Source organism: Prenolepis imparis, unplaced genomic scaffold (genome assembly GCF_030444845.1).
Source record: "Prenolepis imparis isolate NDT839.2.m4 unplaced genomic scaffold, iyPreImpa1.0 SCAF_2, whole genome shotgun sequence".
NCBI lineage: Eukaryota > Metazoa > Arthropoda > Insecta > Hymenoptera > Formicidae > Prenolepis > Prenolepis imparis.
Genome location: NW_028141160.1, coordinates 1,475,420 through 1,490,679, shown reverse-complemented (window position 1 = coordinate 1,490,679; position 15,260 = coordinate 1,475,420). Strand labels below are relative to the sequence as shown.

The following is a 15,260-nucleotide window of genomic DNA, read 5'->3' as shown; positions in this document are numbered from 1 at the left end:
AAATCATTGATAAAATCCATGATATGATGATGGATGATAGAAGAGTGAAGGTGCGCGAGATTGCTAGTGCTGTGGGCATCTCGAGTGAACGGGTACATAATATTTTGCATCAACATTTGGGCATGAAAAAGTCCTTTTCCATCACGACAACGCACCAGCTCACTCATCTGTAGTTGTAGCCGCAAAATTGATGGAATTAAGGTTCCAACTCGTTCCGCATCCCCCCTATTCTCCAGATTTGGCTCCCTCGAACTACTACTTGTTCCCCAATATGAAGAAAGGGCTGGGGGGAAAGAGATTTTATTCAAACGAGGAGGTGATTGCGGAAACGAATGCCTATTTTGCAGAGTTGGACCAATCTTATTATTTGGAAGGGATCAACAAACTGGAGCAGCGTTGGACGAAGTGTATAAGCCTAAAAGGAGACTACGTTGAAAAATAAAAAAAGTTTATCCCGAAAAATTAAGTAGTTTTCATTTTTGCACGGACTTTTCAAATCACCCTCGTAGTTACTTCCTTACGTGTGGCCATTGTTTTCACTTGTAAAACGACACGAATAGTCACGACACGCAGCAAAATGGCGAAATCACGTGGAATTCTTTCTTCGTAGCACAAACTTATGTTTTCGTACGCTCGAATTCGAATGAATACGGAAGAGCGATTTGTCGACGTGCTTATATTGCCAATCTCCCTCTCTCGCAAAAATTTAAAAAATCAAAGTGGGGAAGACAATTTATATGTGAAAAATCAGGATTTTTCATGTTCAGTCCTGTGTAAATAAAAAACTTCTAGAAACATTTAGAAATTTCTAGAGATGAGATTTGAGATCGTGTAACACGAGAGAAGAGGACAACAAAATTTGTGTACGTAAGTTGTTTTTAATTGAAGCTGGTACGATAAAGGAATCTCACTCAACGTCACTAACAAAAATAACATTTATTCACATTCTTTACAAACTTAAATTGAATCACAATAATAAGCCACGAAAAGCAATTTAATATTAAATAGAGTCTTAATATTTTTCAGCTCCGCAAGCAACTGGAAGAAAAATTGAGTAAGGATCGATAATCGTTTCGCGAAGCGCGCTACTAAGATAGTGTCTTTGACGGTCGTTCGAGAGGTGAATTTATACTGTTTTGTTTTCTAGAACAGTCGAGATCGTCTCGGAAAGATTTCTACCCGAGCGGTCGAAGTCTCCTTTAAATTCGTTTATTGTCTTTGTGTTATTATTATTCGTCCTCTCGACCGGCCGCCTTTCTTTTCGCTCTCGCGCGAGAGGCGCGTTTTTTCGCGCGCGGCAAGGAGCGTGTTGTCGGAGAGGCGTGGGGCAAGAGACTTCCCCGCAGCCGCGCACTATGTTCGATTATCCTTTGGCGGATTTCTATATAATATCTTGTTCTTCAACATAAGTGAATAAACGGAAAATTAATTTTTTATGTAAAATCGAATTATGTTTAAACAAATCGCATTAAACAAAAAGAAAACGCGTGAGAGATTATATTTTATTTGAAAATATTTTTTGCTCTAAAATATAGTAATAAGGATTTGCGAGTTCGACAACGCCGGATTAGGTCGAAGAATAACGTGTAATAATCCTCTGTAATAAACCCTATAATAAAAAGTAAAATAAATGTTTGCGGACAAGAAAAAGTAAGATCGGCGATTTAGACCTCGTAACATTATATGATGGGATAAAAAAAAGCAGGTTTATATTCTATACAACTATTTTTTGTATCTGAAGAAATAAGAGTAAATGATTTTATGATTTTCCCCGACCCGGCTAGGAAAATAGTTGTAAAACTCAAACACCATCTAGAATATTCGTCGGAAAGAAAATCGACGTTTGCCAATTAAATAACTAACTTTCAGCCACGCCTAGTTGTTAAGAAAAGCACCATTCGATAGGTAAGTAAAGTAGACTAAGAAATGTGCGTATGCTCTATGTCCGCCTCCTTTTCGAAAAACAAAATAAGCGCTAGCGGGAGAATTGAACATTTTTCTGAACCTCCCACTCTTTTAAAATATAAACGAAGAAAATGTTGAATTTTTCGACGCCTTCTTTCTTTTGGTGGGCGTGGATATAAAGTATAAATTCTCCGAAGCGTAATAGAAAATGCACATTTTGAGTTTGACATCGTCCTAGCTACTCAGTCTCGTGGACGTACACGTTTCGACGTATCGCGTTAGTATTGTGAGTGCAAACGTTAAGTGCAAATAAAAAATGGCAGCTCAGAAAAAGTTAATTTCTGAATGCATAACTTTGGCCGCGAATTTGTCGCCGACGATAAATGCCGCGTCGTATTTATCACGGCTGACGGAAGAGCCGTGTAATAATTATAATATTTTTAGAAAATTCGCGGGCTTGATCTCCAATTCGTTACTTGGAGTATTATATAGATTGAGGCATTTCGGCGGCGATAGAGAATTATTAAACGCCGCCGCTGAAATAATATTAATGCGTGAGGCTTTTCAACACGAAGAAGAGGATGTGGGTGGATATGCAGCCTATCTACTGGCGGATTATCAAAGAAAACAATTAACAGGTAATTATTTTATTTCTTTCGATGAGAAAAAATATGAATCAGTAATTATATTATAAGCCTAAATTTTTAATCGTTATTAATTATTCGTAGCGAGGAACACTCCTGTAAAATTAGCCACAGTACACCTCACCCGAAGACGCAGAGCGGAAGAAGAGCCCGAGGCAGGACCTTCGCGTAAGTTTACAAACGTTAAACATATATAATAATTATTCGTAAAATATATAACAGTTACTGATAAAAAATTAAATATTTTCAGGAAGAGCACGAATACACCCGCCGGAAAACTTGCCGATTGCTGTTATCGTTATATCTGGTAAGTTAACATTTTTTAAAAAATAATAAAATATTTTTTTAAAAATATAAAAAATTAGTAATCTTAATATATAAATATATTATTTTAGATGACGAAGATGATATTATTAATAATAATAATGTCGACGACGACGTTGACGACGACGACGACGCCGCTTTTATAATTGCTGTAAGCTCAGCGGATAGCGAGGTGTTCACACAAGGTAGGACGATATTTAGAAAATATAAGTTTACATAGCTCTGCAAAAATTTAAATACAAAGTAATATAAAACTTTTAAATTATATATTATATATTATTTTCATAACAAAATTTCAAATGTTAAAATAGTAGAAATGGAGCGGGAAGAGGAACCGGAGGAAGACGAGTGTTCTCGATCGGATTCTCCACCAATAAAAGTCGCTGAAAGGAATCATTCATTAAAACAAGATCATAATAATAATTAGAATGAGCGCCCGGCGTACGATCGCCCCTTACCCCATCGCGCCTTAAATAAACCAGCGCTCTCGTATAAAAGGTAAAGCTATAGATAAACGCCGCGGTCGCTTGAGAGGAAACAAAACATCAACAAAGTTAGAGCCGTTATAATCGTTATGATGACTTATTCTTTTCCTTAACGACCTTCCCGTTTTGACAACGCTCGAAAACAATCGAGAACGTTCGAGAAAGCTATAGCTATATAAACCTCCCCTCGAGAGACCGCAGCCCTGATTCGACTTAGCTATCGAGGAGAACAGAGTGCATTTTTGAATAAGAAAAGGATTGCTCGTCCTTCCTTTACGCGTACCGTCGCTCGCGGAGGTCTCGATTTTGTTACTGTAAATTCTTTATTGTGTTGACTTGTGATTAATTGTTATAAATATAGTTGTTGACGTTACGTGTCGCTTGACTCTGTTGCTCGCCAAACTCACTCCGACGTTCCGTCGTTCACAACGAGCAAGAAGACGAGGAGGAGGAAGAGGAAGAACAAATGGAGGAAGAAAATTACGAGGAGGACGAAGAAGATGAATACGATCCTCGTGTGGAAGGTAACGGAGTTATTTTACTTTTTTCAAATTTTTATGTTCAAATTTAATCTTAAACAGATTTAAATTTTTAGCAATTCGTCGCTTGTCGGTTAACTATTCTCCGGAATATTAGCGGCGGGGGAGCGGGAAGCGTTATTCGAGATACGCCGATTACCACGAAAAGGTGAGTTATCTCGTTGTATTATAACGCAGTTGCGCGAAGATTAAATTCGAGTATAAAAGAAAAGCAATATCTTAGTATTTTATATAATGTATATTCGATTTAACAATTTTCTTTTTTCAATAGTACAAAGTGGCAGAGGAGGTAGAGGAAGTGAGCAAAGCGACGCGCCTGAGAGAGTATTATTATCGCACTCGCAGAATAATGGAGAAGAAATCGCGAGGGAAGAGCATGAACAGGATAATATTTCGTCGGAGGCGGAAGAGGGTGAAGAGGATGTGGAAGAGGAGCAGCATAGACAATCGCAACAGCAGGCGCGACAACAGCAAATCAGGTCAGCGATAATTTTAATTATATAACTTTGCTTAGAGAAAATGCGCGTCGATTTAGAAGATTCGGGGTAATCGGAAGAGATGCGAGTTTCGCGATACGTCCGTTACCCGAAGGCGGGGATATTTATCGTTCCTTAGAAAACGCGTTTCGAGAAATTTACGCGTATGCGACAAATTCGAGTGAACCGGGCGATTATGTAGGATTATCGTTCGATTCGCCGAATTTATCGCACGATCTCGCGGGTTTATCTTTTCGTCCGGTGCGCGACTTGATCCACGAGGATATTTGGGGTCTCGTGAGCGCGGTAGCGCAGAGCGCGGGAGGACTCGATATCGCCGAACAATTTAATGTACATATTTTCAACATCGCTGTTCCTTCGGATCGCGGGCGTGTCGCATTAACGCGTGAAAATATCGCGAAGCGCTTGATAATCGAAATAGCTAATTCTGACAACTTGTGTTTTCCGCGCTCTCTCGTAGTAGCGCAAATTTATTGTGAACGCGGTAACATACATACGGGAGAATTACACGATAAATGGAATAGAGTTAGGCATCCGCAATCGGTGTTACAACGCGAATGGGCGTTAGAATTAACAAGAAATGCTGGTGTAATAATACCCGAAGAAGGATGCGGGATTCATGAAATCGAGCGCTTTCAGCGATATCTGGCCGCTGATAATATCGCTATCGCTGTATATAATTTTAGTACTTTTGGTCGCGGCGAGAAACCGTTCTACGACGGCACAGCGATACTCGCTTCTCTCGGACGCGAATCCTCTCATCGGCTAAATATTATGTATTATGAGGATTCGTGTCATTTCAACCTTGTATTAAATTTAAAAGCCGCCGCGGGTTCTCGTAATTATTGCGTAGCGTGTAATGTAGGCTTTCGAAACGATAGAGGTAGCGGTCACCGGTGTTCAAATAAATGTCCGCGTTGTTTTGCCGTGCCAGCGTGCAATTACTTCGACGCGCAAATCGTAAAATGCGACGCATGCAATCGGACGTTTTACGGTGCATCGTGTTTCGAGCGTCATCGTAGGGAAAAATCATATGACGGTAGATCGCACGCGAGTGTTTGTAGTGTCATACGATTTTGCGATGAATGCGGCTGTGTAGTTAAAGCGAAAGCGAAACACGAATGCAGCGTTTCTTACTGTAGATTATGTCATTCGGCGCAACCTCGAAATCTTTTATGCTATATGAGACCTCTTCGTCGCGACGTTAATTCCTCCGTCGGATCATCGTCGTCGACATCACATCCGGTGGTAGAAGCGTCGACAGTAGGTATATCCGCCGAGAAGCGCCAAGAAAGCGCAATTGATAATGAGGAAGCGAGCAAATTTGCATATGAAGGCAGAAAAGGACGCGTAGCATTCGTGTTTTACGATTTTGAAACGCGGCAGGACGAAACGATCGAAGGTACGACGTCCGTAAAAAAACACGTTCCGACACTCTGCGTCGCGCAACAAATTTGCGAAGTGTGCTCGCAAAACAACGATATGTCCGTGCGTTGTCACTGGTGCGGAGTGCGAGAGTTCGTGTTTCGTAACGATCGGTGAAACATTTTGTCGATTTCGCAACGCGAAAGACGAAATATTTCAAACAGATCATATGCATAGCATATAATGCGAAAGCGTTCGACGCTCAATTTATTTTAAAATATATTGTAGAAAATCGCGTGAATCTCGAGCCGAAAGTGATTTTGAACGAGACAAAGATCGTCGTATTAACGGTTGGACGTACAAAGTTTATCGATAGCGTGAATTATATGCCGATGCGATTATCTGATTTACCGAAGGCTTTCGGGTTGAAGGATACGTCGGATAAAGGCATTTTTCCGCATTTATTCAATACTATCAAAAATCAATCGTATGTCGGACCATTACCCGCTGCACATTACTACTCTCCCGAAACTATGAAATCGGAAGAGCGCGAACGCTTTCTCGCGTGGCACACGGACATGCGGCTAAAAAACTCCGTGTTTGATTTTCAACGCGAGATAGTGCAATATTGCCGTACCGATGTTGATATACTTCGACGAGCGTGCATGGCGTTTAAAAAAATTTTTATAGATCGCGGAAATGTATGTCCGTTCGAGAAATGTACAACTATCGCTTCGACGTGTATGACAGTTTTTCGGAAAAACTTCTTACACTTGAATACAATAGGTGTCATTCCAGCCGGCGGATACAGAAAAGCGAACATGTATTCGCGTAAAGCTCTGCAGTGGCTGGTATGGAAGGAGCGCGAGCTCACTCTTCCTATAAACCACGCAGGGCGCGCGCGAATATCGTACAATCAACGGCACACTCGTCGATGGTTATTATGAAAAAACATCGGAAACGGGAGTAACGTCGCGTCACGTGCTGCAATTCCACGGCTGCTTTTGGCATGGATGTACGTACATCGTGCTTTCCGATAAATCGCGATAAAACGCTTTCGTCGGCTATGGACTGTAAAGATACGATTGACTCGCGATACGAACGAACTCTCGCGATCTCGTGGCGACTGCGACAACGGGGGTACTTGGTGACAGAAAAGTGGGAGTGTATCTTCGATCGGGAAATGCGGGACAATCGCGAGATGCGCGAATTTCTCGAGAGCCATCCGATGGTGGAAACAGCACCGCTCGATCCTCGCGACGCATTTTTCGGTGGACGTACGGGAAATATCGCGACTCTTTACAAAATCACGGATGCGGAGAAAATACGTTACGTGGATGTATGTTCTTTGTACCCGTATGTATTGAAGACGGGTGCTTTCCCTATCGGCCATCCCGATATTTATGTCGGCGATGAATGTTCCACTTTAATCGGAACGGCTCCGAATTATGATTTTGATACTGTCGAAGGCCTCGTACGTTGTACGGTACTTCCACCGCGCAATTTATTTCATCCAGTACTCCCGTATCGCGTGCACGGAAAATTGTTATTCGCCTTATGTCGCAGTTGCTGCGAAACATTTTCGCTGACGTCGTGTACGCACGAGCGTCCTAGCGAACGCGAATTCGAGGGCACGTAGGTGACCTGCGAATTACGCAAGGCCATCGAAAAAGGTTATCTCGTGACAAAAGTAAATGAAATTTGGCAATATAAAATTAGCCAATATAATCGCGAAACACAGCAAGGTGGATTGTTCGCCGAATATATAAACTCATTTCTACAACTTAAACAGGAAACAAGCGGGTGGCCGGGCGAATGCGAGGACGATGACGCTTAAGAGCGATACCTGCGGGAGTACGAGGAAACCGAGGGTATTGTTCTCGATAAGCGTAACATTGCGCGAAATCCCGGTTTACGCTCGGTCGCGAAGCTTTGTCTGAATTCATTCTGGGGTAAATTCGGCCAGCGATCCAATTTATCAAACACCGAAGTCGTTAAGACACATCAGCGTTTTATGTTGTTATTAACAAGTTCCGAGCACGAGATAACCGATATATTACCTGTAAACGATGAGGTAATATATGTTTCGTGGCGGTTGCGACAAGAGGCTGTCGTACCCTCGCCGATAACCAACGTAGTGATAGCCGCATATACGACAGCGCAAGCACGTTTAAAATTATACGAATATTTAGAGCGTTTAGATCGTCGCGTGTTATATTACTGATTCCTGTATTTATGTGCGAGCACCGGTGATCCGACTGAATATGAACCTCACACGTAATTTTCTAGGCGATATGACCGACGAACTCGAGAGCTACGGACGCGGTAGCTACATCGAAGAGTTCGTGTCCGGTGGCCCAAAATTTTACGCCTACATCGTGCGAATACCCGAGGGTCGAGTATATGAAACCTGTAAAGTTAAGGGAATAACCCTCAATTATGAGAACTCACGGCGCATTAATTTTAATAGCATTAAAAAATTATTATTAGCGCGAGAAAAGAATCTAGAAAAAGAACAAGAAGATAACGAAGAATAAGATGAAACTACAATAAATTTACGTTTTAGCGCAATTCGACGCACTGCGTTTCATGAAATTGTAACGCGGGACGAGACGCAAATATGCGCACCAGTGTTGGTGAAACGTAGATTTATTAATAGCCGTTACTCGATTCCGTACGGATATTTATCATCGAAATAATTCTTTTCTCGCATATTTTCTTCAATATTTTATATAAGTATTTTATACATTTATTAGGAAAGCAATGTAAATTTTTGTAAAAAGTATATGTATATAGTATTAGTAATAATTCTCTGCAATTGTAACAATAAAATGTCATATTCCTGTTATTTTAAATGTAATATGCTATAAAGGAAATATATTTTTATGTATCATGTTTATGTAATAATATCGATTTTATTTAAAAATTACCATAAAGTAAAATTTTGTACCTTAAATTGTCTTACATTTTCATTCTCTATTCTTCCTTTACCTCGAAATAATTTTATTCTTTTCAGCAATAAAACCTTTACGTAGCGTCACTAGAATGCGAACTCGAATGCACGTGTTTTCTATTAGTCCTCTTTTTGTTACCTGAGGTGACGATAATTAGCCTAAATTGAAAGCGGACGCTAGCCGCATGTACTTTTTATATATCTTTTTGTTTTCTCTATTAGCGACGATGCCGACGATTTTCTCTATTACCGTCAATGCGACGCCAAGTAACGACGGTCAGCCGAAATTAGTGCGTTTTTTATTTATCTTTTTTCAGCGCTATACACGATTACCGGGGACCATCCGCTCTATGACGGCTTCGCTATACCGCGTTTTTTTTATCGACATTTTCTCGGCTTTTTTTAGAAACGCTGTCTGCTCACCCCCTACCCTTCCAAAAAAAAAAGAATCAACCAATCAGAGTGCTGGGCCACTATAGTTAGAGCCTATTATAGACGGAATGGGGTGTCATAATCCCCACGCCTGCTACGCTATACCACGATATTTTATCGCCATTTTGTCGGTTTTTTTCAAAAACCCTGCCTACTCTCCCACTCTCTTCCCAAAAACAAAACCAACCAATCAGAGTGCTGGGCCACTATAGTTAGGCCTATCAGAGCCTTGGGCCTAATGACCCCTATTAGCGGATCGACCAATCACGGATCGAAAAACCCTGTCTAGCCACGCCCCTCTGGCGCCAGTGGCCGAGTGGTGGGGGTTTGTTTTGACTCACTATAGTGGCCCACATACTACTGGTGCTGTATGTCGTAAAGGCTTACGAAGCTCGTAAAACATTCAAGTATATCGTACGAATAATCATAACATTTTGAAAGATAATTTTATCTTTGTATCCTTTTTGAAAGAAATCAATTTGAAATGTACCTGTATTTCGTTCCTGGAGAGAGTAGAATGTCCTCAATTCTTGGTATTTCACGGTCATTTGCGGAAATCATTCACACACACACACACACACACACACACACACACACACACACACACATACACACGCACAAGATTATGCTTCAAGAATAAAAACTTGTCACGTACTATTAAAAATTCAAATTAATGCGACGTAATAAAATCAGAAGTGCCGTTTACCAGCAACACCTCTGAACCACAAATACATCAAGCTGATGATTTTTTATCACACGTTTGTGTATGTACACCAGCGAATGGAAAAGTTGCACTACTCTTTTTGATTAAATCCCTCTCGATAAATCACATTTTTTCGTTTGCAAGTGAATGATGCACTTGCAAACGAAAAAATGTGATTTATCGAGAGGGATTTAATCAAAAAGAGTAGTGCAACTTTTCCATTCGCTGGTGTACATACACAAACGTGTGATAAAAAGTCATCAGCTTGATGTATTTGTGGTTCAGAGGTGTTGCTGGTAAACGGCACTTCTGATTTTATTACGTCGCATTAATTTGAATTTTTAATAGTACGTGACAAGTTTTTATTCGGGTGCGTGAAGTTGGCACCTCATTTTTTCAAAACGATATATTTTTAGGTATTTCACCGGAACTATTTCTAAAACCTATCAGGAACTGTAGAACTATTTGGGGTGCAATAGGAACTCTTGATAAAAACTCCGATTTTTGAACATGAGGTGCCAACTTCACACACCTTTTTTATTCTTGAAGCATAATCTTGTGCGTGTGTGTGTGCGTGTGTGTGTGTGTGTGCGTGCGTGCGTGTGTGTGTGTGTGTGTGTGTGTGTTTGTGTGTGTGTGTGTGTGTGTGTGTGTGTGTGTGTGTGTGAAGCACATTCTTTAATTCCAAACTATACAGTAAAAGTATGTTATATGTATATGTTAATAATCTTTGCCAACTTTTCTCTGCAAACTATCTGTCAACTTCTGCCATATACTTTATCGCCTACTTTATCTCCACTTCATTACCAAGAATGTGCATTATTTGAAATAGATGTATTTAAAATACAAAAATAAAATGTAAAATGTCTATTTTGTATTTTGCATTTAACACATGTTTTCGAAAACTATTTTACATTTACATTTAAATGGTTTTCATTACTCATTTTTTATTTTAAATGCAATTTTCTTGCAAACTAAAAATTAATCAAAATATTAATAATATGTATATGTATGTATAACAATTAAAATATTATTTAAAAAATTATTAAGTAAATATTTCGTAAACAATGATAAACATTTTATTGTAAATCCACATGTAAATATATTTTTTGTTTATATTAAAAATCCGTAAAGTTTATGTAAAGTTTATAATGTTTAAAAAATATATATAAGAAAGTTTATAAAGAAAACTCATAAAGAAAGTTCATAAAGTATATAAATTAATAAAAGTATATAATTTAATAAAAGAAATAAGAATTTAAATATATAGATAAGAATGTAAATTCTTATTTCTATAAATATTTAAAAAACCATTTTAAAAATGCCTATTTTCCATTTCCTATTTTAAATGGGTGTTTAAAATTTTGCATTTGTAAATGGAAGGTCTCAAATTATTTTGCATTTTCTATTTTAAATAGGTTTGGTCACTCATTTTGCTCATCCCTGTTCATTACAAATAAATACACAATTCGACAGCTTTCTTACATATCTTCGTGATATACTGTATATATATTAAGGTAAAGAAATAATTTCTTATTCGTTCTATTTTTATGTCTTGAAAGATTGATGTCTAATTAGATTCAATCATAAATTGATTTTATTTAATTGGTAAATTTGAATCAAATTCATATAAATTTTTTTTTATTTAAATTATAATCGGGTCTATAAAAACAAGTAATCAATTGCCATGAGATAGATAAGATTATGTATTCATAAAAATTATAAAATAAAATTTTATTTTGTCACTCGTCGCTAAATTATATTGATGAAATTTAAAAGAAAGATCATTTGCATGACGACATAATTTGCGCAATATGAATAATCTGTGTGTCATTTTTATCTCAACAATCTGCAAACATTTATTTAGTATTCTTACTGAAAGAAAGTTTTTATATTTTGATCAGTATTTCGATATATGCATATCATATACATCTATGTAAGAGATCTTTCGATCAATCTGATATCGATAAAATCCGCTTAAATTCAGTTATCATAAATTTATATTTCGTTAAATATGTATTTGATTTATCAAACTTTCTTTACTAAATTTTAATTTTTTTAAAACAAGCTTTTTCTTTCTCGAAATATTGTTTTTTCTTTTTCAGCAAACGTCGCTCGAGATAATTGATCAACAGCTGCAGGATAATGGAAACCTTTGAAATATTGTGCGGCATTGCTGCCACATGTCTCACTGTATATTATTACTTCACATCAAACTATGACTTTTGGAAATCACGTGGCGTTCTCGGTCCACAACCGATACCGATTTTTGGTAATATTAAAGATGTCATATTCAATAAAAAGTTCACTGGTGATTACATTAGGGACATATATAACGAGTACAAAGACGTATCCATGATTGGAATATTCGCTAGGAAAACACCCATCCTTATTGTAAAAGATCCAGATTTAATTAAGAATATTCTCATCAAAGATTTTACCACCTTCGCCGACAGAGGAATTCCTGTTAGTGAAAAAGTATGTGCAAAAATATTTTTAACTTATATTATAATATTCGAATTATATAAATATGTTTTGATAACTTTGATAGTTTTTCTTTCCAATTCGGAATTATTGAAAATCGCGACAAATTAAGTTTCTCTAGTCAATTTCGTGTAATCTAGTAAAAATGTTCTTAAATTTCGAAAACTTACTCGAATATAATTATGTCTTTTTATTATATTGCAGACTGACTCATTGTCGCAACATCTTCTCGCTTTGGAGCCTAAAAGATGGCGACCTTTAAGAATAAGATTGTCGCCTGTTTTTACATCCGGTAAATTAAAGGAGATGTTCTCTTTAATGTCGGAATGCGCCGATCATCTTCAACAATATATAGATAAAATAATAAACAAGAACGAACCCATAGAATGTCGCGAATTGACAGCCAAGTTTACGACCGATGTAATCGGTACTTGTGCTTTTGGCCTCGAGATGAATGCTCTCTCGGATGAAGACAGCGAATTTCGCAGGATGGGAAGATTAATTTTTGCGTCAACCTGGAAAAATGTTATACTGTTAAGAATAAGACAATTCCTGCCACGGCTCTACGGAGTGTTCAATTATATCCTACTACCATCGGAGATTACTACATTTTTCACACGCGTTGTTGTAGATACCATGAAATATAGAGAAATAAATAATGTCATTAGACATGATTTCATTGATATATTGCGCGAATTAAAAAAACATCCAGAGAAAGTGAGTGATATCAGTAAGTGACTGTCCGTATGAATATTTTCTATCATACAAATGTTCTTTAGACGGAAATGTTTATAAATTTGTGCGTATACAAAATACATCAGTTTACTATATATTAATCAGTAAATAGATCAATTATTCATATAATTTTTAATATTTGACAAGAAACGGAATTAAATCGTAAAAAGAAAATCACATTTCAGAATTGACCGACAGCTTCATAGCTTCTCAAGCATTCGTATTTTTCCTTGCCGGCTTTGAAACTTCATCAACGACCATAAGCCATGCACTCTATGAATTGGCAATAAATCAAGATATACAAGACAAATTACGTGAGGAAATTGACAAAGAGTACACCAAGAACGGTAACAATTTAATATACGAGAACGTAAAGAAGATGAATTACTTGGACAAAGTTTTTAAAGGTACGTCTTTCAACGAAAAAAGTTAATAAAAGAGAGAAAAGTGTGCTGTTGTTTCTCAGCGCCATTAGAATATTAATAGTTTATTGCTAGAGAGTCAATTAACTTTTAATACATATACTTACAGTCATTTACATAACTTATATTTCACAAGTAACTCTTCAAATAATTATTTCTTACATTGTTCTTATGCAGAGACTTTACGAAAATATCCGGTAGGATCATATCTTATGAGACAATCAATGTCAAGTTATACGTTTGCTGGTACCACAGTTAATATACCAAAAGACCAAAAGGTATGGATTCCGGTTTTCGCGATTCATCGGGATCCGCATATCTATCCGAAGCCAGATATTTTTGATCCAGAAAGGTTTGCTGACGAAATAGTGCAAACTAGGCATGCGATGCATTATCTACCTTTTGGTGATGGACCAAGAAATTGCATTGGTAAAGTGAAATGCATAGATTTTCTTTTTCTCCAATTTCTGTTCGTTTCGCCTTAAAAAAAATTTTTTTAATTTGGGAAATTTTTCTTGTTATAATTATTTTTTATTTTCAGGTTCCCGCTTTGCTATTTATCAGACAAAGATTGGTCTTATAAAAATATTACAAAATTTTAAAGTCGAAACTTGTGATAAAACGCAAATACCCTACGTAAGTAATCCTAAAGCGCTTCTATTAGCTCCAAAAGATGGAATCCATTTGAGAATAATTAAAATTAATCGAGCCTAATTTAAGTTTTGTCACTTCACTCAAGAAGTATATGTAAAAAATTTAATGTAATTATTTTTAATTTACGTCGTTACGTGCGTAACATACATACATATATTATATAAATTGTTTAATTTTAAGTTTAATTGTCACTATTATAATATTAATCTAAGATAAAATCTAATTATATTTAGCTAAGAAAAATAAAGTACTTGAATTATTAAAATTTATATTGAAAAACACCCTGACAAAATTATACGAAAATAACACGCAAAATGGAATTCAACCGAATAGTAAAAATACAAACACATATTAAAAATTGCATGTCATTAAAAAACATATGTTACTAAGAATGCTGTAATATATTTTCTTCCGCAAAAAGAATGCAAAGAATAAACCACATATATGTGAGTTGTCTACACATTTATGAAATGTAGTTAACGGTTTTTTTTGCATAATGTATAAAAATTTCGCGATAATCGATTTATTATTCATTTATTTGCATGTACCGATATAAGAGAAATACAAGGCGCATATAATTTTTCTAGACAGAATAGTCTAAATGATTTTTAAATTTGATTCATTTCCCTTACCTTATAAAATTCGATTAGACATTATCAACACGTGAATTTGTTTAAAATATATTACGAAATTTAATTTTTTTACTACATTAAATATCTGCTACATATTTAAACTTCTATTTTTTTTTGGAGCAGTTCTCGCCGGATGATGAGAAGTAGCGCATTCAACCTCCCGTAGAGGTTATATAACGTCTGGGTTCTTGATCCTTGTTGTTTGTTATATATTATATAACTTTGTTGATCTTTTTAATAATATGCTTAAAAATTAACTTGATTGATCTTCTCCAACTGTTTATGTTTGATTAGTTCGAATATACTTTCACTGCCGTCTAATCCTCTTCGAGATAGCTCGTTGCCTGGCACTTTCCTTTCTGTGTCGTATTTGTGGCATTGCCATATCGCGTGATCAATGTTTTCTCTCTCGTATCCACATTCGCATCTTGAGTCTTCTATGTAGTTTTTTCGCGCCAAAGATTCGTTTAAATTATAATGATTGGC

The 15,260-nt window shown here is 36.8% G+C and overlaps 2 protein-coding genes and 1 long non-coding RNA gene across 4 annotated transcripts; all 3 read left to right on the top strand.

Moving 5' to 3' along the window:
* Positions 1-2,112: 2,112 nt before the first annotated feature.
* On the top strand, positions 2,113-3,093 carry LOC145948868 (uncharacterized). Its single transcript, XM_083058416.1, has 4 exons — positions 2,113-2,543; positions 2,634-2,717; positions 2,800-2,856; positions 2,945-3,093. The coding sequence occupies exons 1-4, from the start codon at positions 2,222-2,224 to the stop codon at positions 3,091-3,093; spliced, it is 612 nt and encodes a 203-aa protein (XP_082914542.1). The 5' UTR covers positions 2,113-2,221.
* A 110-nt stretch (positions 3,094-3,203) lies between these two features.
* LOC145945807 (uncharacterized) lies at positions 3,204-6,387 on the top strand. Its single transcript, XR_014426924.1, has 4 exons — positions 3,204-3,371; positions 3,720-3,882; positions 3,954-4,045; positions 4,169-6,387. It is a non-coding gene; the product is annotated as an uncharacterized LOC145945807 (long non-coding RNA).
* A 4,885-nt stretch (positions 6,388-11,272) lies between these two features.
* LOC145945787 (cytochrome P450 6A1-like) lies at positions 11,273-14,697 on the top strand. Of its 2 annotated transcripts, none has more exons than XM_083054942.1 (6): positions 11,273-11,364; positions 11,953-12,325; positions 12,536-13,061; positions 13,237-13,473; positions 13,666-13,917; positions 14,030-14,697. In XM_083054942.1, the coding sequence occupies exons 2-6, from the start codon at positions 11,993-11,995 to the stop codon at positions 14,200-14,202; spliced, it is 1,521 nt and encodes a 506-aa protein (XP_082911068.1). In that variant the 5' UTR covers positions 11,273-11,364; positions 11,953-11,992; the 3' UTR covers positions 14,203-14,697. The 2 variants fall into 2 exon arrangements, with proteins under 2 accessions (XP_082911068.1, XP_082911077.1); XM_083054951.1 differs by having other exon boundaries at positions 13,252-13,473; positions 14,030-14,694.
* Positions 14,698-15,260: the final 563 nt, after the last annotated feature.

Excerpts from the sequence above, each read along its gene's own strand:
- LOC145948868 (XM_083058416.1), top strand. The coding sequence starts at position 2,222 with ATGGCAGCTCAGAAAAAGTTAATTTCTGAATGCATAACTTTGGCCGCG. Across the intron at positions 2,544-2,633 it reads TCAAAGAAAACAATTAACAG|CGAGGAACACTCCTGTAAAA; the intron begins GTAATTATTTTA and ends AATTATTCGTAG. Across the intron at positions 2,857-2,944 it reads TGCTGTTATCGTTATATCTG|ATGACGAAGATGATATTATT; the intron begins GTAAGTTAACAT and ends ATATTATTTTAG.
- LOC145945787 (XM_083054942.1), top strand. The coding sequence starts at position 11,993 with ATGGAAACCTTTGAAATATTGTGCGGCATTGCTGCCACATGTCTCACT. Across the intron at positions 13,062-13,236 it reads AGAGAAAGTGAGTGATATCA|AAAATCACATTTCAGAATTG; the intron begins GTAAGTGACTGT and ends AATCGTAAAAAG. Across the intron at positions 13,918-14,029 it reads TGGACCAAGAAATTGCATTG|GTTCCCGCTTTGCTATTTAT; the intron begins GTAAAGTGAAAT and ends TTTTATTTTCAG.